At 39.2% G+C, this 24,094-nt stretch overlaps 4 protein-coding genes and 1 long non-coding RNA gene across 8 annotated transcripts; 2 read left to right on the top strand and 3 right to left on the bottom strand.

The window, feature by feature from the left end:
- Nucleotides 1-321: 321 nt before the first annotated feature.
- Nucleotides 322-3,689, bottom strand: LOC100119698 (2-oxoisovalerate dehydrogenase subunit beta, mitochondrial). The gene is made up of 8 exons (XM_031928649.1): nt 3,475-3,689; nt 3,238-3,315; nt 2,645-2,847; nt 2,402-2,557; nt 1,875-2,046; nt 1,555-1,700; nt 1,349-1,435; nt 322-1,173 (listed from the first exon to the last, which is right to left on the bottom strand). The coding sequence occupies exons 1-8, from the start codon at nt 3,608-3,610 to the stop codon at nt 1,033-1,035; spliced, it is 1,119 nt and encodes a 372-aa protein (XP_031784509.1). The 5' UTR covers nt 3,611-3,689; the 3' UTR covers nt 322-1,032.
- A 604-nt stretch (nt 3,690-4,293) lies between these two features.
- On the bottom strand, nt 4,294-9,162 carry LOC100119724 (retinal dehydrogenase 1). 3 transcript variants are annotated; one of them, XM_001603399.6, is made up of 12 exons: nt 8,788-9,162; nt 7,183-7,258; nt 6,589-6,693; nt 6,411-6,512; nt 6,164-6,329; nt 5,775-6,079; nt 5,586-5,688; nt 5,315-5,499; nt 5,062-5,226; nt 4,810-4,967; nt 4,658-4,732; nt 4,294-4,581 (listed from the first exon to the last, which is right to left on the bottom strand). In XM_001603399.6, the coding sequence occupies exons 2-12, from the start codon at nt 7,231-7,233 to the stop codon at nt 4,512-4,514; spliced, it is 1,485 nt and encodes a 494-aa protein (XP_001603449.1). In that variant the 5' UTR covers nt 7,234-7,258; nt 8,788-9,162; the 3' UTR covers nt 4,294-4,511. The 3 variants fall into 3 exon arrangements, with proteins under 3 accessions (XP_001603449.1, XP_031784507.1, XP_031784506.1); XM_031928647.2 differs by lacking the exon at nt 7,183-7,258 and having other exon boundaries at nt 8,788-9,007; XM_031928646.2 differs by lacking the exon at nt 8,788-9,162 and having other exon boundaries at nt 7,183-7,446.
- Nucleotides 4,668-12,173, top strand: LOC100119754 (aldehyde dehydrogenase X, mitochondrial). 2 transcript variants are annotated; one of them, XM_032599736.1, is made up of 11 exons: nt 4,668-4,748; nt 8,876-9,248; nt 9,863-9,967; nt 10,051-10,152; nt 10,227-10,392; nt 10,479-10,783; nt 10,866-10,968; nt 11,174-11,472; nt 11,560-11,768; nt 11,851-11,925; nt 12,012-12,173. In XM_032599736.1, the coding sequence occupies exons 2-11, from the start codon at nt 9,213-9,215 to the stop codon at nt 12,073-12,075; spliced, it is 1,464 nt and encodes a 487-aa protein (XP_032455627.1). In that variant the 5' UTR covers nt 4,668-4,748; nt 8,876-9,212; the 3' UTR covers nt 12,076-12,173. The 2 variants fall into 2 exon arrangements, with proteins under 2 accessions (XP_032455627.1, XP_031784508.1); XM_031928648.2 differs by lacking the exon at nt 4,668-4,748 and adding an exon at nt 8,495-8,564.
- A 174-nt stretch (nt 12,174-12,347) lies between these two features.
- Nucleotides 12,348-14,221, bottom strand: LOC100117989. Its single transcript, XM_016985013.3, has 3 exons — nt 13,000-14,221; nt 12,769-12,889; nt 12,348-12,446 (listed from the first exon to the last, which is right to left on the bottom strand). The coding sequence occupies exons 1-3, from the start codon at nt 13,110-13,112 to the stop codon at nt 12,363-12,365; spliced, it is 318 nt and encodes a 105-aa protein (XP_016840502.1). The 5' UTR covers nt 13,113-14,221; the 3' UTR covers nt 12,348-12,362.
- Nucleotides 14,222-15,986: 1,765 nt separating this feature from the next.
- Nucleotides 15,987-17,767, top strand: LOC116417209. The gene is made up of 2 exons (XR_004227508.1): nt 15,987-16,217; nt 17,451-17,767. It is a non-coding gene; the product is annotated as an uncharacterized LOC116417209 (long non-coding RNA).
- The last annotated feature ends 6,327 nt before the right edge of the window (nt 17,768-24,094 follow it).

The raw sequence follows: 24,094 nt of genomic DNA, 5'->3' as shown, positions 1-24,094 counted from the left end.
AAAATTCTACGAATAAAATCGAGCTACACGCGTGTATAGAACGATTTCGCTCTAATACGTGATGCGATGCGGTTAATTAGCCGGACAGTCGATATTACGCACTGATACGCGCAAAGCTGTAATCGATCCAAGTGTATGATACGTGTTTCGATATAGTATCTCAATAGGTCGTAAAAGCTTATGCGGCTTCCTCTCTGTATATGGGATAAGTAATCGATTCGATTCGACAAAAGCTCCTTCAATCGCACAGAAACGAAACGGCAATAGAATTAGCGCAAGGAAAACAGATTTTCGAAATAGCTCGCTTATAATGCGAATATGTAAAAATATTCAAACGAGTTTTTTTATTTCGGCATCAGATTAGACATTGCTATACTTTCGAATCCAATATTTTACAAAATAGTTATAATAAATCAAGGTGTATAAAAGCGGAGTGAATTAATATTAAGTGCTCTCACATAAAATCGTACATTATAAACACTCCTTTAATGAGCTATCAATATAAGCGAACAGAGACTATACTCGGTTTACAAAATGATTATAAATTATCGTCGCGGCCGTAGCAAAACTACGGCTGCAGCGCGTGCGTATACAAAAACAACTTATTATATCTTACTAAAAAATAAGTCTTTAAAAGCGCTCCGAGTGAAAAGTCAACGATCCACTGCGCGGAGAGATTCTGCTGTTTTCAGTAAAATAATTGCACATCTACAAAACACAATTTCAAAGTCGATCGCGCAAACCAATCGCATTATTATATATTTCTCGCATGCGTTTATAATTAGTTGAGTATTACACTGGTGAATAATCAGACTGAATGCCAGATAAAGGTGTCGCTAGCGGACCGGTTTGGGCGTTCACGTGACGCGAAAGTGTTAGCGCGCGCGCGCGCACGGCTTTATAGACAAAAAAAGAATCCGACTCTTGCAGCAAACCGCCTCGATTCGATATTTAATCGCGCCGTACTCCGATGCAGATATATGTGTGTGTGTGTGTGTGTGTGTGTGTGTGCGTTATAAGCGTATGTACTGCTCAATATTCCAGAGTATTTTTGACAGCCTCGAAGCAGCGCCACTTATCGGGAAGATAAAAGACTTCGTGCACGTGAGGGAACGGTGTGTCCCAACCCGTTACTCGGCCGATCGGAGCTTCCAGACTCAAAAAGCACTCCTCCTGCAATCGAAATGAACGAGATCCATGAATATAAATTTCATCCGCGCGTTACGCGTTTCGAAACGCGCAGCTGATGTTTATAGAATTTGTGTATTTATAAATACAGCGCCAAATTCAATTAAAAGCACACATGCGTGCGAAGTGGCGTAATAACAATAATATCGACTTTACAAACCTGAATGGTTGCCGCAATTTCACTTCCGAATCCTTGGGTCAGCGGGGCCTCGTGCGAGACGATGCAGCGACCGGTTTTTTGGACGGACTGCAGAAGAAGAAGAAAAGGATGGATTTATTTTTTGCGCTTCCGCACTAAATCATCGTAGTATAGTAGCAGCTTATAATACGTCTAAGAGGAGTAGAAAGACGCAGAGAGCAGCTTACCTTGCACACGGTCTCGACGTCCCACGGGAGGATCGAGTAGAGGTCTATGACCTCGCAAGAGGCGCCGAGCTCGTTTTGCACGAGATCGGCAACTTCTAATAAGACGTGTATTTGAGTTCCCCAGCCGATCAAGGTGATTGCATCGCCTGGATAGAAAGAGAACGATTTTAGACTCGCTTATAATATATTTTACGTAATAAGCCTAAGTTAACTGTATTTTCTTCAGCTCGAGTGTAATTCGGATGCTGTTGAGTGCGCGAGTGTTTATAAACACGCGAACGCTTTGACGGCTATTTTTAACTCGGTATAGGGACACGCACCTTCGCGAACGACGTCAGCTTTGCCGAGAGGTAATTTGTAGTGGTCCAAGGAAACATCCTCGATGGCAGTGCGGTACAGGATCTTCGGCTCGAAAAACACGCAAGGATCCGGTTCGTCTATGCAGCTCAACAAAAGTCCTTTGGCTTGTACCGGTCCCCGAGGAACGACCACCTATAACAGCATTCAAAGATCTCTCGTCATTAATCCTTTTCTTTCTGTCTCTCTGGTTCGAATAACAACGGCCGGACTTTAAAAGAAATACAGCGAGTGCAGCAGCACTATAAGCCGGTCCTGATTAATCGGCCTTTTATTCTTGGGCTAGCACGCATATCAGAATTATAAATATCGCCCGGACGCTCAGTAGTTCTCCGCCTTCTCCCTCAAACAAAGAATTGTGAAACTTGCAGCGCGTGTATCGCGAGGCGTTTACATCGCCGATTAGCCGCTCGTTTTTTCACCGTATTAATAGAAAGCTTGGCCCCGTTCATATCGGGCGCATCGGAAAGACAGGCGGCATACAACTGACCTTGAGTCCAGGCGTGTGCGCGAAATAAGCCTCCGGACTTTGCGAGTGGTAGAGCGCTCCATGGCCCACCGCGCCGCAGGGAGACCTCACAGTCAGCTTTCCGCAGTCGAATTGGCCGCCACTTCGGTAGCGGTACTTGGCTGCCTCGTTTACCAGCTGTCGGTTCGATCGGACGCAAGAGAGAACGTATTAATATTTATATGCATCGAGTTGACGGAACTTTCTCTCCTGGAAGAGGCTTACCTGATCGAACGCTGGAAAGATGTAGTCGGCAAACTGAATCTCTGCTATGGCGGTGGTGCCGACGTTGGCGAGGCCGATACCGAAGCCGACGATTCCCTGCTCGCACAGCGGCGTATTGAACACGCGGCTCTGGCCGAAGCGCTCTTTCAGCCCGACGGAGCAGCGGAATACGCCGCCGAACTCGACGTCCTCGCCGAAGACCACTAAAACGAAATAAACATGTTAATAAACGCATCACTCATATGCAGTTTAGTTTTCGTGCGATCAGATGCTACGATGGTTGGAGTGAATTGAATTTTCGCAGAAGTTCATCCGAACGTTCGAGATCCATTTTGCTATAGAGAATTATGATCGATGATGCGTTGCCATGACGAGGAAGACGTATGACCGGTTATCTGCGGATAATGTAACAGTTTCGTAGATAGTAACGTTGTAGCGCGAGATACTTGGCTTGAAAAACAAACTTTTATCTGTTTTGAAAGCTTTCGCGCGATCATTGTATTTCGTATTGCTTGTGAGCGCAGAATTTCAATTTGCGAAAGGTCTTTAAAAACTGGTAGAATGAACAGCGATTATTTGTAAATATCGTTTACCTGAGTTATCGTCTTTTTCCAAAGCTAAATGCATCGCATTGTTGATGGCTTGATACATGTTCATCTGTTTGGTTTCACCTGTGAAGTAGATTAATCGTAATTAAAAGAATCCTCTTACCTAACTTTTCACAGCTCCTGCTACAGTTAGAACTTAACACGTGTTTCGTAGCACTCGCGGACAACAAAGCTTTACCACACACGAGTACGCAAACTTACCGAACTAACGACAATTCTCACCTGTTCTCTCGGTCTTGGTGTCGGGGTAGAACGCAAAGTGGGCATATCTGCAGTTATTCCTATGGTCTTTGGGCAGGAACAGCCGGAGAAATTTCGTGGCATGCTGCAAACCAGTGGACGACTTACTGAGAATCATGATCGGTTGGCACTGTTCCTCAGCGAATGACGATAAGGGGCTTGTATTATCATCAGAAGGCTATTTACACAAGAATAAGATAGTAGTCAGTAGGGAGCCCCTCCTCGACCTCTCGAATAATTTTCGTAATCAGATTCACCACACATGGCTCTTACATCTACATACTTGCGCTTCTCGTTCGTATACGCGTTACCACACAGTTACAAAGTAATGAAACGTGATGAATTCTCAGGCTTATTATGCTTGGATACTACGTCACGAGAACGTCTAATTATTTTCCTGCGTTTCGAGTATACAGCTTAAAGCGTTCAAAATCGGGACGGAGACAATTCTATTATAAATAAAATGTATTCGAACTTAAAAGCATTCCATATTTTTTTTATTTAAATTAATTTAAATTTCTTTTTCGCTATTTAAAAACACAGAAGTGAATTTCGAAACAGACTTTTCCTACTCCAATTTGTTACTCCAATCACCTTGGCTAGGATGGATAATCTTGGGACTCTATACATATAAGCCATTGACCTGTAAGAGCGCTCTGTTCCGCTCCACTTTCGCTTCTTCCGACTTTGTGGCCTTTCTTTCTACCCTTTGCCAATCGATCACCACTTGATGGCACCATTGTCGTAGCTAATATGAATACTGCGCTTGTACACACGCGCATATAATAAATAGATGACTAATTTGTGATTTAACAAATTATTCAATGTTATTTTTTATTATTCGTCATTTCACAAAACTTATGCAAGTATATCTTTTTACACTGTACTTGAAATGTATTACACTTCTATAAAATTACATACGCAGTCGTAGCTCTACACTGACTATTTACAATATATTATAAATATTATATTTATAATAACTTATGAATAACTAAAATATTATATTCTTACGAATAAAATTAATGGTTGCTCGGCAAGCTAATGTTTATGGTTTTAGTTTCCAGATATTCGTCCAGCGAACCGATACCCCTGTAACAAATTATGCAGCATACGTAAGTAAAATATATTAGCAGTTTGCTGAATGATTTATGGAAATAATTCTTACATTTCTCTGCCTAAACCGGATGTCTTGTATCCACCAAAAGGTGTTTGAGGATGGACAGCGCCCCATTGGTTAACCCTGCATAAATAGTAATGTAATGTGTAAAAATATCGTTACTCAGTTTAGTTATGATAATCAAGTCTTTGCATACTCACCATACAGTACCGGCTTGCACAGCTTTTGAAAATTCTAAAGCAGTGTTTAGATTTTCAGTGAAAACGCCAGCTGATAAGCCATACGGAGTATTATTAGCCCGCTTTATCACCTCGTCTAAAGTTTCAAATTTGAAGATGCTTTGAACTGGTCCAAATATCTATTTAAATCAAATAATAGAAGTTTTGATAATTTATTCACATAAAATTTTGTAAAAATCAATTCAATAACGAGATAAGAAAAAAAAGATGTACCTCTTCCTTTGCAATAGTCATATCGTCAGAAACATTAGTGAAAACGGTCGGTTCCACAAAATATCCTACATTTCCACGACGCTTTCCACCAATTTCGCACTTGGCTCCTTCTTTTTTCCCAGTTTCAATTAATGACAGAACTTTGTTGAAACCTTTAGTATCAATCTATGAAAAGTCGTTTTTTTTTGTTTTAGTAAATTTGCACATTGTTTTTCAAGTATCATGACTTGCGTGAAAATATTTTATGTCTCACCTGGGGACCTTGAAATACGCCTGGCTCGAAAGCATCTCCAACTTTGACTTTGGATGCAATTTCAACGAATCTCTTGGTAAATTTATCGTATACTCCAGACTGAACAAATACTCTGGTTGGTGCTATGCAGGTTTGTCCAGCATTTACGAAAAGAGCATCGGAAGCATACTTGAGTGCGAGTTCCACTATAACAAAGTTAATACACGTGTTATCAGTCGAGTCACGCTATGCCGATTGTAGACATTAGATTTACGGATAGGATATTACTTACAATTAGCATCGTTAAACACGACTAATGGACTCTTTCCTCCCAGTTCCAAGCTGACTTTTTTCAAATTGGACTTTGCAGACGCTTCCAATATAGCTTTTCCTACCTATATAAAGACAACATTTTAAAAATAATTATTATTTCAAAGAATTAAAATTAGCTGCGATTATAGTTATTGGAATATTTTCTCACCACTGAGGAGCCAGTAAAGCTGACTTTGTCAATGTCTGGGTGTGAGGAAATAGCCGCACCTGTAGATGGACCATAGCCGGGAAGAACATTGACAACGCCTGGAGGAAATCCGGCTTCTTTCACTAAACTCGCGACGTACAGAGCGGTCAACGGTGTTTGTTCTGCTGGCTTGACGACGACTGTGCATCCAGCTGCCAAGGCCATTCCAAGTTTAAAACTCAAAAGGATTATTGGATAGTTCCAAGGAATAATGGCACCAACAACTCCGACTGGTTCTTTTCTGGTCAAAGCGAATTCTTTGCCATCTGTAACGTAGAATGAACGTGATGTATGCAGTTTATGGATATTACTTTTGCAAGTCATGTAATTAAACAATTTCTACAACGTACCAGAAGGAATGGTTAATCCGTGTATTTTGTCGGCACATCCAGCAAAGTATCGTAAGACGTTAGTTGACTCTAACGTCTGGTAGTAAGAGTTATTGAAGGGCTTGCCGTTGTCCAAAGATTCCAAACTAGCGATTTCGTTCACATGGTCTTCAATGAGTTGTGCCAACTAGAAAAAAAAATTACAACTAATGAACATAAGTCACTAATACTACATAAAAATCTATTTTATTCGAGGATCGATCGTTACATTGTAAATGAGTCTTCCACGAGCAGATGCGTCGAGATTACGCCAGACAGAACCTCTTTCAAAAGCTGCTCTAGCCACCTTTACTGCTTTGTCGACGTCAGCCTTAAAGAATTATAACAGTTGGCACAATGGATATTTTTTTTCTTGAATCAAAAGTAGTCGCGTAAAAGACGCTTACCTTTTCAGCTTCGGATACTTCAGCGATTACTTTTTCATTAGCTGGATTAATAGTGGTAAATTTTTTACCACTTACTGAATCGACCCATTCATTGTTGATAAATAACTGCAATACAAAATATATTTTGAAATTAGCAACCAAAGTTTCATTTTTATTTAGGAATTAATTTTAGAAAAATACTATATTCATACATCATGCTATAGACTGGATGTTTCATTGAACTTAAGTAAATTACCAGATAGTCTAGCATATGAAAAAAACGCGGTTTAAGTTACTCTTGCAATTGCGTGTTTTTATGCAATTTAATCTCATATAACCACAAAAATGTAGCTTGTTAGCGTATTTTTTTAAGTATTCGTTATACGATGTTGATTATTTAGTTATCTAATTAGTTTACTGATAGAGATAAGATTTAAAATGATTGCATCAGCATTTCGTCTGTATAATGATGGTTATAACGTAAAAAGTAAATAAGTTTTTGAAAGATATTAACGGATAGCAATTTATTTAATGCAGCTAACTCATAGATACAATTTTCTGAAATATTTGTACGACACAGTAAAAAAATTAAAAATTCTTAAATAATTATGTTACCTTAGTATATTTAATTTCTGGATTTGCCGTTGGCTTTGGTTGAGGAGCCATATTTACTTTTGTTAGTTATTATTCACTGTAAATAAATCGTTCATTGACTAAAGGCACAATCTTAAGACACGAATGACTTATCTGAAATTGTCGTCAACAGCGCGCAGAAGCAACTGAGTTGCTAAGAGAGTAGACCTTTATATATATATAACCGGCTTCCCCCCTACCAAAATCTCGACCCCAACCTTTTGAACAGATGTGTATTCGGTAGGTCCTAAAAAACTGAGCACTTCACTATAGTAGTCCCCAAGTCTGCTGATTTTTATCGCATTCATTTGAATTTTGCATAAATTACTATTTATGACAAGCATTTTTTCGTAAATAAAAATAAAATTAAATAAAAGAATATACAGAAGAGAATATAGGAAGTTTATTTATCTTTTTAAAAATATCTTTTAAGTTCATCGCATCTACTCTATTTTTTTGTCACTGATACATTAAGATTAGAAAAATTCCCCGCAAAGTGTGTAAGTAATTGAAACATCTTTAGGGTTTTAATAAGTTACTTTTAGCTACTGCGTATCAATGCTATAGCTCATCAATTTTTTATAACAAAAATGTATTCATTATATACTTTTTCAAAGGTAAACCGTTACCTGGAATGCTTGCAATTTTGCAACGTAATAAACTATTCTTTTGTAGATAACTTTAAGTATATTTTTATGAAAGTTTAGTCCACTTCCTGCAGTCATTATCGGTGTATATATAGATATCATTTTTTTCCTGACTTATTTTTAGTCCTGATATGCTTGCAAGTTTATCTGATAAATGCCTATATTCTTTTTTTTAATTCGTCTGTATTAACAGGCGGATTCTCAGAGGTTTTTCTAAAAGTTGATTATTTTCTATTTGTATAGATATTTTTTTAGACATGACTTTTTCTATCAGTATGCTCGAGAATTTCATTATACATTATTGTTTGTGGAAGTGACTTGTAAAACTCCATAATGAAACACGAAATGACACCTTTCACTGATACCAAATTAATCAGCAAAAACATAATGATGTACTTATGTAATTTAGTAGGAGGTCTATTTCATAAAGGAACGAAATCTTCTTTTGACAAAATAGCAAGATTATCGATTTTTTAGACTTTCAACTATTATATTTGAGTGCTGAATATTTTTTCATACATACTATAATCTTTTTATAATTCGATCAGTCATTAAATAGATATAGAAAAATACTTGCTATTAACGGAAAAAAACAAACAAAAAGTATTTTTAACAATACGATGCACTGCAAAATAATCTTTCAGTTGCGTAAAGTGAGCTGTCAAATTCGGATTCAACAAAATATTGCTTCTCCAAGCTCGTATTATGTTCGTAGCAGTGAGTAATATGATACGATGATAATTCTCTATCGATTTAATTAGTGTGGGCTGTTTTTAATCGGACACTAATAAGACGATTGCTCATGCATTAATTAATAAACGGTAAAATATTGTGCATATTTCCTTTTAATTGAGCAAAATCATTGTTACAGCTAGGGTAAACATAAATTCTAAATATTGAAAACAAACTACAAATAGAAAATATCACATCTCATGCTTACGCCATATAGATGCAATGCCATAAGGTCCTAATACCTTACGCGTGTAAACAGTGCAAAATTGAACATTTCAAATCCCTTGATTTTGCAGCTTATCATCTGCTGAAACACACAGTGTTTACCGAGTTTAACAGAGGGTTATCGACTGGCTGGAGGGAGAGATATTGTCGTCGCAGCTGCTCTCTATGTGCGCACAACACACACCTTGCAAAGATTGAAGATTTGTGTGTGCGAAAAAGCGGGGCGCATCGAGCGCGCTACACTATAGCGATATCGCGTGAGCCTCGAGCCGGAGATAATTGTGTACAAAAACAGAATACCGGCGCAGAACCGGAATACTTCGCAGCGACTTTCGCGAGCCGCTGCCACTTATACACTGTTGCCCGAGAATTCTTTTGCGAGTCGCTACGAAGTTTGAGGCATCAAACATGGGCACGAACAAGCCGGTCGTCAAGTATACCAAGGTTAGTCTTTATACAGAAATTCCATTTATATACATGAGTAAATTTACTGTTGTGACAAGAATAGCCATAATATTTTAGCTTTGGCAGGCATCTTTGTCGTACGTGTCGCGTTTATCGACAAGCATACTGCAAACATCTAGTTTCAAACAATTGGAATTTTTTTTTGAGAAAATTATCGTCCATTCTTGGTACGGTCTTAAATACAATACTCGTTTAGTCTGATCGCTGCTAATACGATACTTGTCATAAAGCAAATAATCGTTAAGAAATATCAGCAGATTTTGATACGTGAAGTTGGATTGATTAATGATTGCTTGAAACTTTTTCATTTATGATTTAATAAATAGATAACAAATCGATATTGTATGCAAATTATTTTTGTGACAAGTAATGAGTTCATTAATTCGAAGTCTTATTTAATACACTATTACAAATATATCAGGCCAAAGATTCGAAAATTACATTTGATATTGCATTCGTGTGATCCAAGTTAGGGCTAATCAATTAAAAATCAGTCATAATCCTTCGTACAGTGCTTAAAAATCTACTAAATAATCCAATAAGATGTTTTCGTACGAAAATTCATGATCAACGATAATTTACTTTTTTTAAAGCTTTTCATCAACAATGAATTCGTCGATGCTGCCAGCGGTAAAACTTTTCCAACCATCAACCCGTCAACTGGAACAGTCATAACCCATGTATCCGAAGGAGATAAGGTATAAACCAAACAAGGCTTATTATAGCATTCGTTATATTTAACTTGGCATTAAGCTGATTGCGCAATATCTGCACTCGACAGGCGGACGTCGATAAAGCGGTTGCGGCAGCAAAAAAAGCCTTTGCCCGTAATTCACCATGGCGAACCATGGATGCATCTGCCAGAGCAAAGCTCATGCACAAGGTAAGCTTCGGAATAAGAACATCATCAGATCTCATTTTTGACACCTTACTTTTAATCCATGAATGTATCCATAGTTCGCCGATCTAATGGAGCGCGACATCGACTACCTGGCAAGCATCGAGACTCTCGACAACGGCAAAACCTTCGCTGACTCGAAGGGTGACATCTCCGCGAGCATCGAGTGCTTGCGCTACTACGCCGGCTGGTGTGACAAGATTCACGGCCAAACCATTCCAGCTGGTAACGCTCAAATCCTGCATTAAAAACCGTCCATTTTAGTCCATAATGAATTCTCGACTAACACTTTAATTCTGGAATCTTTACAGACGGCGGATTCTTCTCGATGACGCGCAAGGAGCCGGTTGGTGTTGTCGGCCAGATCATCCCCTGGAACTACCCGATCATGATGACCGCCTGGAAATGGGGTCCAGCTCTAGCTGCCGGCTGCACGATCGTCCTGAAACCAGCTGAGCAGACACCCCTGAGTGCCCTCTGTCTTGCTGCTCTCACCAAGGAGGCCGGCTTCCCTGCCGGTGTCATCAACGTGGTGAACGGATTCGGCCCCACCGCTGGCGCGGCTATTGCCGAACACTTTGACATTCGCAAGGTCGCCTTCACCGGTTCCACCGAGGTAGGTTGTCGAATCTTTTTATCTAATAAGGTACTGCTTCTCGATGGTATGTAAATGGTCTATTTGTTTGGTTCGATGCCAGATCGGTCACCTCATCATGCAAGCGGCTGGAAGGACCAACTTGAAGCGAGTTAGCCTTGAGCTTGGCGGCAAAAGTCCTCTAATCATCTGTGAAGATGCAGACAGTGAGTATAACTTATCTTTGAATAGTAAATATAGATTGGATAAAGGAAAATTTCTCTGAAAAAATACCCGCCAGTTTACATGTATCTCATATTTGCGCAGCTTCTTGAGAAATGAATATTATCGCAGTTTCAGTAATCAAGGAATCCAATTGAAAGATGAATAATTGAATTCATATTAATACAAATGATGAAAATCGTCTTTCAGTCAAAGAAGCGGCGGATATTGCCCACCACGCACTCTTCGACAATCATGGACAAAGTTGCTGCGCCGGTTCGCGCACTTTCGTTCACGCAAAGGTGTACGATCAATTCGTCAAGGAGGCCAAAGAACTGGCGACCAAGAGGAAAGTCGGCGACCCCTTCAGTGATGGCACCGATCAGGGACCACAAATCGACCAGGACATGTACGACAAAGTCATGGGATTGATTGCATCCGGAAAACAGGAGGGAGCCACTCTGGTTACGGGAGGAAAGCGCGTTGGTAACGCAGGATACTTCATTGAGGTATTACTACTTTCGACGTTATGCGTTATTCTTTACGAACTAATTACAACTGAGTATAAAAGATTAATTGGAAATATATTTTTTAAGCCTACGGTCTTTGGTAATGTCACCGACGAGATGAAGATCGCCAGGGAGGAAATTTTCGGACCCGTTCAATCGATCTTCAAGTTCAACGATATTGAAGAAGCTATTGAAAGAGCGAACAAGACATCTTATGGTCTTGCAGCTGGTATCATCACCAAAGATATTGATAAGGCTCTGGCCTTTGCCAAAGCTGTGGATGCTGGAAGCATCTGGTTTGTACATTTTTTTTTTACAATATTGAGAATGAATGTATTTTGTTTCTAGTTCTAAGATCGATAAGTATTATCTATGCAGGATCAACGGTTACGACCTTTTGACGGCTCACACGCCTTTCGGAGGATTCAAAATGTCTGGAATTGGACGAGAATTGTAAGCACTTTCTTATACTATATATTTTGTTGGAAGTCGTTTTAAAAAATGGCTAATTTTTTTGTTGTATTTTACAATTTTAACAGGGGCGAAGAAGGACTGCACGAATACCTTGAGGTTAAGACAATAACTATCCGTACAAATGCATAAACCAAATCTATCTATAATTTCATACTACCTATTAAAATATTGATTATTCTATTTTAACAAAGCAAGTGATAATAAACAGACTTTTTTAACTGAAAAAACATTTATTTAGCCCTTTCATAACAACTTGATTTAAATAAATTTACAGAATCAATTAACCATGGCATATGGCTTGATAATATTTTTATTCTGTAACAAAGTAAAGAACAGAAGTCTCAATTTAATGACGTATTTAATTTTAATTTTATTTTACTTTTTACAATTGTATAATTTACCTATGAATCTATGACTTATACGTCATCTGGAGGAATACCAAGTTCTTCATCCGTAAAGTCTTTTCTTGGGTCTGGCAGAAATTTACCATCATACAATCCCTAAGAGAAACAATTTAACAAAAGTCATTACATGTTATAGAAAATGAAAAAAATTGCAAATATTTTCTTATTTTCACATTAATTACGCATAAGCTTTATAGTCACTACATGGTAAATATCCAAATATTTGGTATTAATGGTATTTGATAACACATAGCTTTGTAAAAATCCAGTAGTGTTTAAAAATTAAACTACATTCCATACCAACGATAAAAAAAAGATTTCAGCCCTCAAACTGTTCAATCCTTCCCCAGTTCTTTTCAATTTATATGAACTTTAGATACGCATCAACAATTCTACATCAAAAACAAAAAAGACTCACAATTATGTGGGGCCAGCTGTGGTACAGATTCCAGTAAATCCACCACCAACAGATTGTTGAACATATTAATCCACCTCGCTGTGACCACGGGGCTCCAGGTCTTCCAGTGCGATAAGTCCACCTAAGATTGTTGAGAAATCGATCGAACTTTAAATACTGAAGTTTGAATCCAAATTCACACAAACAACATAACCTCACTTCACTGATTGAAATTATGTAATGATAACTTACTCGCTCTCACTGCTGCTGCGTCGTACTTGTTGTCCTAAAGCTGTTAGACATTTCTGGTTGGCCGGATTTCGCGAGATGCTCCTTAGGAGACCGGCAGCTCTCGAGCCGATCATTTTCGGCCCTTCGAGGATCTAATTCGCAATAAAAAAAACAGCCCTTGATGAAAATCGAACGTCTTCTCTCCAGCATCGACGGAGCCGAGGAGCTCGCGCACAGCTGACGAACTCGATCTCAGCGCACTGTGCTCCGAAGTGTCGGAGTAGAGAGTTACCGTGCGACTCGGTTGGATGATAATGCAGATTACTGTCGGTAAGGTCAAGCACCTTGTACAAAATTTATTTATGTGAATCTTCTTGGTTTTTTGTTTATTTTCAGTATACTCTAGTAATTGGTATGATATTGCTTATAAATTATTTTCATGCATTTCTCACGGAGCGAATATATTGATAGAAGAACGGAAAAGTGAAACATTGAAAAAGTACATTAGGCTTCTTATCTTTTACAGTGTCTTATTACTGTTATTGAAAAGTCTACATCTGTAGCCCTAATCGTATATTTACTGAGAGATCGAACGCGACTTACTGATAGAAATTAACTTTATAAAGGTAGCGTTTTCAGAGAGCATGGCGAAGCAATTTTTCTGCGTGATAAATATTTAATAATTTGTGTATCAACTGTACAGCTGGGAATATTATTCATATTATAACAATATTGAAAGTTAGTAATTTCAAACTAGAACATAATTGTGTGCAAAAGTGGAAAAATATACTTTTTCAAGTTTCGTTGTAAGGTTGTTCGAACTTGGTAAACGTAGAAAATTATGTGAGATAATTATTTCAATTGTCATAAGAATGATCGAAAGGTATTCTGTAAAAAGAGTAGTTGCTATGGTTGCTATTCAATTTTTATCGTATCCGGGTATTTTCGAGGAAAAGAAAATTCGAGTCAGTATAGCTAAGCAAATTTATACTGCATTAGCGCTTCTCATATGAATGACACTGTGAGAATATGACTAATAGAAAATAGTGTAAATAAATCTTTTAAGTTCATAATTTTAACTAATTCAAGGCATGACTTTTCGTGCCTAGATATCACATCAACATATGGATACATAAAATTGTATGATGTAAAACTTGTCTTTCAATTCTGAAGAGCAAATTTTGAATAAAATAATCATTTTATCACAGAACAACGTGTTGAAAGTCAAGTCTGAGATATTCCCTGAAAAGTCAAGGAAAAGCAGAACTGATAACATGCATAATAGAACTTTTACTTTGTAGTTTTCATATAAGGTGATCTCTTAAAAACGAAATAAGTAATAAAATTATTGAAAACATGAGTATTATCAATGATTAAAAATTGAGAATGCACACCATTCGAGCTGAAGCAGTAGCGTCATGTGCCGTCGGCATATTGCCGTCGAAACTCTGCGGTATTATCGAGACTTTTTTGATTCTTTCAAGTTCGTTTAAATGAAAGAATGATTATTAGAGAATTTATTCATTAACGACCAAAATATATTCGTTTTGTACAAGAAATCCCCTCAATCACCCTCGATCCCAAAGATGTTTTCACATGAGAATTGATGAACCAACTAGCACTTGTACAAAATTTTCATCGACCGCAAACAAGAGTTACAAAAAGTGAAAAAAAAAGATAAAATTCAAGCTCAAACTCACATCTATACCACCATCGCTCCTTCCTCCATATACCGCGCCGCCGCGAGCTCGAATTCTCGCGCATAATTCTCGATCCCTACTCGCGCGAATGTTTATAAAAACCATAAAAACTCGCGCGTATAAGAGTCTCAACTGCACATTCCAGAAATTGCTCGCCTCGTCTGCCGCGCGTTTCGATGGTCTCCATCCGCAGAAGCGGCAAAAAAAATTAAAGTAAGAGCAGAGCCGTAGACGCCGCGGGTATTCGCCATTACTCTCCGACTGTGTATAAAGTCGAGAGAGAGAGAGAGAGAGAGAGAGAGAGAGAGAGAGAGAGAAGTCGGCTTCGTCGTATAAGTCGTCGCGATAAAATCCCGAGGGAAGCTCGCTCGGGGGCGCATCCCCCATTGGCCCGCGTCGTCGTTACGAGCGCGACAACCGCCACAGCGCAGCCCCCCTCGATCGCTAGATTCCTCGGAGATTGGCCGAGGAGTCGTAATCTCGTCCCGCCTTTACAGCTCGAGCTAACCCCCGCGTACGAGTATCTTTTTATATGCGCATCTCCGAGCAGGGGTTGCTCTCGCTCTTTCTCCGTCTCTTAACTCTCGGCTCGAGAGTTATATGGCCGCTGGCGCGCGGTATAAAGTCGCGAAAAAAGCCGTTCTCGGAAAAAAGGTCGCGCCCGCCGACGCGCGACGGGAGAACGTGCCCCTTTTATGGGCCCGAGCTTTTATGGCAGCCAAGCTGCTCTCGCTATCAGAGAAGAAAGAGGAAAAAAGGGTCGAGAGCAGCGGCAGCGGCAGCGGCAGCACCCTTCCATTAAAAATCCAAGACGATCCTCTCTCTATTTTCTGCGGCATCTGCGGAGGAAGATCCTTTTCTCCGAGAGCGCGTGTGTTTGCGCCGACGAGCTTTTCTCATCGCGCCGCTATTTACGACTCATTCGACGGCACGGCGCGCAGGGCTCGGTTTATTAGATGCGAGCGAGCGATATACTACAGACTGTTGTAAAGGTACGCAGGACCGCCGCGCGTGTGTCCGGTAAAAATACGCGACGTCCTTGTTTTCGTCCACAAGGGAGGCGGCCGATTTTTCTCGGACTATGCGGAGTCGGCTTTTTATTGCACCTCCTGCACGCGCTCTGCAATATTGCCTCTACGGCCCTTCGCGCATAAGCTCGACGTGACAACGATGCTCGGCGCTGCTGCTGCAAGGCTCGTCTCCTTTTTCCGATTCTATATGCCCTTTATAAGCGAGTTCGTAGAGGCGATGGCTATATAGGGATTCGTCATCTCGTTCGCGTGCTCGCGAGCTAGAGCTGAACGAGAAGTGCGTAATGCGCACTTGGTGTTTTATCCTTGAGTCGGAAGGCTGATGTTATGCCCATGACTCGTGCTACTATACTGTGCGTGAGCGCGTTTGTGTGCGTGCGGGCTGTGCAGAATCGAGTCTTATCTGAAAGTTACTCACCGCCGCCGCCGCCGCGTTCGATTTACACCGAGAATGGCTTTTGCCGCTCAGCGCAGAAGTTGAATTGGCCATAAAGAATTAACGAGCTGAGTATGTAATCTTGTTATAGTGTATTACTTTTTTTCGTTTTGTTTATTATTATACATACACAAACTTGGGTTGTATGTTTCGTTTGTTGAAGAAGTTCTGTGGAAATAGAAATGGGCAAGATACGGTTGGTGACCAATACACGATTGTCTAATTTTTTTGAAGATCAACAATTTGACGCGTTTAATAAGCTATCTACATCGATGCTGCAATAATAACTTAACCGTTTTTATAACATAAATATGCTTCAGTCTTTGAAAATCTTAAGGATTACTTTTTTTCAATACTCCTCCGAGACAGAATACAAGCCCTCCTTCTTGATTCGATGAGAAAAAAATCATGCACATCTTGATAAGCATCTCTGAGTACAGAAGAAATAATATTTGCAATCGTTACAGCAATATACATATAAATGATAATATTATAAGCTGATAACGAAACGCTCTAGTACGGGAATTGTTTTAGTAGTCAAAAATAATGAAATGAGTTCTTATCTTTTACAAAATAAATCTGCGAAACTCGATTAGCTTGATCGATTTCTATGCGTATTTTATCTCATAAATTAGACTATATTTTAATATATAGATAAAGAAGAAGAGAAGAGGAATCATAGATACTTATCAATCATGCTGTAATTTTAATGAAACCTTTTAAATTATTTGTGAGCATCTGAATCACGAATACGCATTACTGGTCACGAGTCGATTCGCTTATACAAAAAACGTCACATTAGGTAATCAATAACTTCCAACATCGTTTCAAAATTTACTATTTTAACTTATCTACATATAATTTCGATTTCTCGCAAAAAGGAAAACCAAAAGTGTAAAACTAAAGTTACTTGACGATACTATATAAACAGCTTATTACAGAATGGCACCAAGACCCCATCAGACATATTTAAGTGAAAAAAGAGCAAAGTTTTGGTAAAATCACTGCTATATTCAAAGAAGTTCGAATCAAAAGCTAAATACGCAAACAAAACATCAACATACTAAAGTAATATTGTCAGAAATTACAAGTTCAATTCTAAAATGTTAAATAAACTAACAAAGGATTATAACGTTTTTGCCTCTGATACTAAAGAAGTAAATTATCTTTACACATTCATATGCGTATGCTTGTAGTCAAGCTATGCGTTGACTTTTAAAATGCATTTTTTACATTGAATTTTTTAACATCATTAAGCATTTCTTGAAAGTTATTATAATACATTTATAACATTGTCTAAAACAGACTGAAATCTTCCCCATTTTTGCCCAACGCATTGGACGAATCGCATCAAAGTATAGGACAGCCACAGCCCTCTTTTTCTCGGGTTACCATGGTGACAAAGGTGGCCATCATGTATCATGGGCGTGGAACACCAATCCCAGAAGACATCAAGGACATCAAACGAGATACATCTGATATTGATTTTACTAAGCTACGGATATTTTTCGATTATTTATAAATATGTGTTCAAACTTTTTTTATTAGAATACGGCCACGTATTTAAGATTACGCAATAAAAAATAATATAAATTTTAAATAAAACTCATACTAAGAAGAAATTGAAGTATTTCTCTAGTTATTGTCAAATTATTTATTTGTGATGTTTGGTTTGCATTTCAAAAACTGTTTCTCAGATGAAACTTGCGTGAATAACTTTTTAACTATACATGCCTATAGAGGAAAAATTACATGAAAATAAGGGCCACCGCTAATATTGTTTAGAGATGCATACCTTTATTCATAATATTATGTGATAGAATAATATTATCATTACAATATTATACATCAATTTTTATCATTTTATCATTTTTTGCTTTGCCACCTTTGAAAGCTTTATCTTTATCAATTGAATCTGCCGGTTTTTCAGGAGTAATTGGTTTAAGTATGTTTGATATTATTGGACCTAATCCTTCTGATGGGTTCTGGGACTCTGGTTTAACTTTTTCTATCCATTCTCCTATTGTATCAGTCATATCAGCAGGTGATCCATGAGAATTTTCTAAATAAAAGAATAAAACAAAAGAGATATAAAAATCATGTACTACAGTGAATAATTCAAGTGAAAGAGAACAGTTCAAAACTATTTTGTAGCTTGTACTACGGCTGACTTCGCATGCTCTCATGCTGTCAAGGTGCCAGCTCTATTTTGAATGATTTTCATACTAAATTCATTACTCAACAAAAATTAAATAGACCTTTGGAATTTATCTAAAATGAAGGATATAAGTACCAACAATGTTTTAAATAAATCAAACAATAAACTTACCTATGTATAACGAAATGGTTACCAGGAGAGTAATAGCAATACATATGTAACGAGACATCATTTTGAAAGTGTACTATTCGAAGTTCACTTGTTCCAGTCATTTAAATACCCAAGTTTGACAATCTTGCTAATTTGGGTATCCGAACGATACGATTCTGCTATATTTCTAAAGGTTTATCTAGTTTCCTTTGACATATCTATACCTACTAAGTCACTGAATGATGTTAGTTAAGCCTAGTAAATGGTCACGAAGTATAGATTAAATAATCAGAACAAGTATACAAAGTGTTTCTAATCAGGTCAGAATAATCGTAAACTTACACATGCATTTGAATATTAACAATGAGTATCATGTAAAATTGCATTAGTATACTATTATTATTAAATAAGTCATTTTAAAAGTAAACTTTTGCGTACTACACGTGTGTATTTGTAAGTTTTATCTCGGACTTATAATAAAAAATAAATTAGAAATATTTTTTTTCATCGTCATGAGAAACTAAAATTAAGAAGTACCAAGAAAACGTTTAGAAGGCAAAATAGTTAATAAAAGCAAGCGTCTAATTATGTTTGCGGAATAGGTATTCGTCTATTATGAAACGTAAATTACAAATGAAACTTTATTTCTTCATTTCGTTCAAAGCCTTTCTTCGGTTCAAAGAAGTTACGATCGAATTTTATAGATTTTTGTACGGCACAAATTCATTTCGTATTGTTTTATGTCGCACTATCGAAATTAACCGTGAAGTCCATAAAGATTAAAAAAAGTATATAAGGTTGCTGAACACAACAACTACTCTACATTTGCACAGTTTGTATATTATCTGCAGGTCTATTCCGTGATAATCCAACATGTTCAAGTTTCACGTGTTTGTGTTACTGATATTTGCAATTGGTAGGTACTATGTATCATCATTTTATTGTAAATTAGATCAATTTACAAAAACCATCGGACTGCCTACTTATATGTGAAAAAATGTTCAAAATTATATAATTCATCAAATTTCGTTGGCGGTTCATAGAGTTTGAACCTTTTTATTTTACAAAAAATTAAAGAATATTGTAAAATTCGTAAAGCAAAAAAGGTTACTTTTATAGAACGACTTCGGAGCTTATTCAGTTTTTATACAAAACAAAACCTACAAAAAACATTATTTTTAAGTCGAATATCAATAAGGTTTCTAACGTTTCAACAAATTTTGTTAGCACTTCCAAATCTTGCATCCACCCTGACGCCGTCGGATATCTTGAAAGCAGGCCAAGCAATGATCAGTAATGCAACTTCAATCTTCCTTGGAGGTGCAACTGATGGATTAGCTGCAGTGAATGGAACCGTTGCGGCAGTCGGCGCTGCTGCTAATGCGGTATATGAATATACTTTTGGCTATTCAAAATTGTTTTAAACAAATTATTAATACCGTAACCGAATAATTTTCAGACTCTCGACGCAGCGGCAAACGCCACAACCGTTACTGCACCGGCAAATTAAACAGATTAACGCATGTAATAAATTGAAACTTGTTATCTGCATGGTAGATCTATAGTTTTATATAATAGCCTTTAATACTGATCAACAAAAATAACGTACAATAAATAGTAAAGATTTTCAATAATCATTTCAAAAAGTCAACCATACGATGACAAATGTAATTATAATGATTCAATTTTACGTTCTTGACAACAAATAACCAAGTAAACAATTACTGGGAGAAAATAATATAATTCAGTTATACAATAAAGAGGTAATAAACGCTACGTACGTTTTATCCTGGGATAACAAAGTTTATTATCATAGATACAAGAAATTTCAGGAATTTTCTATTTTCTGCTACAATTACCTTTGCACGTTAAGGGAAACGTCGATAAGTATCTTAGCGCATACCTGGCGCGTCTAGCAGATGGTAACAATGAGAGTCTCCTACTGTACCGACTCCAGCTATGATGGATGGAAGTTACAACAGAGAAGGCGCAGAGGGCACAAGCTGCGAGCACCCGAAATACGTTGGCTATGGCGAGTCTCGCTAGATATGAAGATTCTTAGAATAATTTTACAACTTATAGTGAGTTGGAATAATACTCAAGTCTAACTTATATTCATACCCGTACCCATATTAAATATACCCTACTTCGAGTAGAAATTGATCACTTCATAAATGAAAGAATATTATAGTATTTTTGAAGCTCTCAATAGAACGAGTATGATTTTCAATTAAAAAATGTAAATTATTCATTGAATTAAAAGATGCGTAGTTTGCAAAGAGCTAGTTGATAGGTGCGCTTAGATTTACGCGATTGTATAATAAGCCTGTACAATTATACTTATGCCAAACACGAGACTATATACATTTTCGGAACTGTAGAAAAAAAGCGTGTACTCAGTTTTTTCGAACAAACGCCGCTCTTGCGTATAAAGGAGAGAGGAGCCGCCGACTTTGTCCAAGAGAGATATTTTGCGTCGGGGCCGAGAACAGTCGTTGGAATGCCCGCAGGTGTTTGCAATGGGACTGTGGTAATGAAATGTCCAAACAGTACGCCGTGTTCCGAGAGCCGTCGGGATCGAAAGAATCTGCAGTCCCTCGCGAGCAGCGGCTACGACTCGTGTCATCTCGCTTCTCTAGTTTTCTAGTAAAACTTTGAAATATCAGTGTGCTCTTCCTCACAACGAATAAGGATTAAATACAGTGTATTGTTCGATTGCATCGCTTAACCGGCTCGATTGGACAAACAAGTTTCGTACAAGTTGTAATATCATATCAAAGCACGTTCAGCCACAAGTTTCCAAAAGTTTCCAATTCACGAGTCGATAACAATAGCAATGGAAAGATGTGTCGATCAGTAAACGAAGGAGAAATAAAAGCTTCAGCGACACAATTAAAAAGGATGTATCAAGTGCCGTACAAAGTGAGCGCGCGGCCGAGTGTGTATAGTGTATACACAACAATCGAACGCTTACATTTGTGCCCGTCATAATTAGCTTCGTTAAACGAAAAGAGTGACCGAGGAATTAGCTTGCTGGTAATAACGTGGCTATTTATTAACACGTGAAACCAGACGCCAGGCCGTGACTCAAGAGCCAAGGAGAGAGCCGCGCGCGCTTGTTTACAGGCATCTTTTCGTTGTATCATTGCCATTATTCGACGGCGTCGAGCGAGGAGAGGACTTGTTCGGCTGCGAGCACCATTTTGTGCAATTACCTTTCCTATATGGTAACGTATGGACGATCTGTCACGCACATTATACGCGAGATGTAATATTACTCAATCCACTTTACGCAGCGATAAATATAACCTATAGCCTATCTAGATTTGGAAACGCGTATGCGGTATCCTTTTATGTCTCTAGCTCCGATTTAGTATTCCTTCGATCTCTCGGAGCGTTAATATATTTTTCAAGCAGAAATATAAAATCGGACCCGAGACGTGAGAATAATAAGAAAAGGATTTTATTAAAATAACTCAATCATTCGAGGAATATTTATAATAAACGTCAGAAGGGCCGTGAAAGCGGTGATTTGCGACGGGCGTATAATCGAACGGAATTTAATTACGAGATTTCGTTCAGTTTCTAAAATCGTTGCCAAACGGCAAGCGAGCGGTTTTATCCTCCACATCCCACACATCTCTCGCAGCACGTCTCCTCGGCGTCGGAAAGACTCTCGCTCGGGGTACTATAAATTCCTCTCTGCGGCGGCTTAGGGCTCGAAAAAATTTCCGAGAAGATCCCGGCATAGACAAAAATCGTGTATAATCGTAATTAAAAAAAGGAGAAGCTCTCTCGCGGTCCATTTTACAGGTATACGTCTGTTTGTCCGTGCGCGTCCTCTCGCCGAGAAATTTATACCCCGCGATAATTCACCGTGAGGAACAGGACTGCACAGCGCGCGCGAGTATACCGCGCAGAGAGCGTCGAGAGGAGCCCGCGGAATAAAGCGATTTCTCGCGACCACCGCAGTACGAGAAAAAGGCAGGAGGACGACGACGAGGAGGCGCGCGTATACAGTCTCTCATTCGCGCGCGAGCTTGCAACACACACACACAGTGCGCGCGCGTACCTGCGGCAACAGCCTCTTAAATAAAGTCTCTTTACAGGCTGCCACAATGTTCGTAGCGACCACTTGCTGCTAGGTTGTTGGTTGTCGTATAACTCAAGAGGTGCTTCCGCGATGTTGATTGCACTTCTCTCGCTCACCTCGACCACTGCTGTTGCGCAGAGAGAGAGAGAGAGAGAGAGAGAGAGAGAGAAAGCGCGTATTATTATAGCTGGTTATACGGCTGCGACAATAATTGAATACATCAACGCGCCGCACCGCATTGCTAGTTACACCTGGATCGGCTCGAGATGCGTTCTGGCTTCTAATGTCCGCAGCGAGTTCGGTTTTTGCGCGCGAGCGAGTGTATACTTACTTCGGCGGCGGCCGTCGGACGGCGGCGCAGGGTTGGAGGCCGCCCGACGGATCGCTGCGCGCCGACGGATGTGTAAAGGCTGTTGGGGAGGTGATTGTACTGGAGAAGAAGACTGATGGATGGGTTTGCTGTCTCGAGACGCGAGTGGGATATGATTGAAGCTCGTTTCGCCGAGTTCAATGATGGGTTTTTAATGAGTTTCATTGTAAGGAGAATAGAGTAGCTTTGGTCAGACGGGCCGGAGTTTTTGCTGGACGGGTGGTTTTGGTCTGGCTAGGTGGAAGTGAGCGTTGTTTTTGAGAAATAAACGTAATGCCCGAGTGTTCAGGTACGATATAACAATAAAATTTGTTGTTAAAATTGGCTGGTTTTATCTTAGACGAATGGTCGATCTTTATTTAAATAACTCCTAACTGCATTAAAAACCGGCGTGATAAAAGGAACGAGCATTTATCAAAACATTCGTTATTTCTCCTCTCACCGAAGATACAACACCATATCGTAATTCACTCGGCTCCACGGCAGAGAATTCATTTTCTCAAACCTCAAGCGCATACATTAGTACAAAATAAAATGACTCCTCTCGTCTCCTCTGCGCGCACGGTTGCGGGGGCCAAGTTCCCAGAATCGATCTTCAAAAAGTCCACTCTCGCGCGGAACAAAGAAAAGGAAAAAACTAGCCAGCCTCTCAAGAGCGAAAGAGTCAACCGTAGATTTACTATTAGAGATTTCAGTGATCCTCCATTCCGACGACTCCACCAGACAGCGCAACGCACGCATTTACCTAAAGTCAAAGGTGATTTAAGATCCAGCGCGCGATCCTATCCCGTTGCACAAGCGCATTCTCATCGCTTCATCGCGATAATGCGTCAGCTTCTCTCTCTCTCTCTCTCTCTCTCTCTCTCTCTCTCTCTCTCTCTCGAGGCGTCGCGTCGCGCGCTGTTATATGGGCGTTGCGCAGAGCCGAACTGACCGGCACTGCAGCGAAATAAAGGAGCCAATTGCGTGCGCACCTCGCGGGATCGCATCCTCGCGCGAAGGCCTCACTTATCCTTATTCCTCGGGCATACCGGCCATTATATAGACAATGATGGTCGGCGCATAAATATTCACGCTGGCTGCGGCCGTAAATGCTACCGTCGCTGCTCGCTGAAGAGAAAGAGAGAGAGAGAGAGAGAGAGAGAGAGAGAGAGAGAGAGAGAGAGAGAGAGAGAGAG

This window comes from Nasonia vitripennis, chromosome 4, assembly GCF_009193385.2.
Source record: "Nasonia vitripennis strain AsymCx chromosome 4, Nvit_psr_1.1, whole genome shotgun sequence".
Classification (NCBI taxonomy): Eukaryota; Metazoa; Arthropoda; class Insecta; order Hymenoptera; family Pteromalidae; genus Nasonia; species Nasonia vitripennis.
This window is presented reverse-complemented; position numbering and strand designations above follow the sequence as displayed.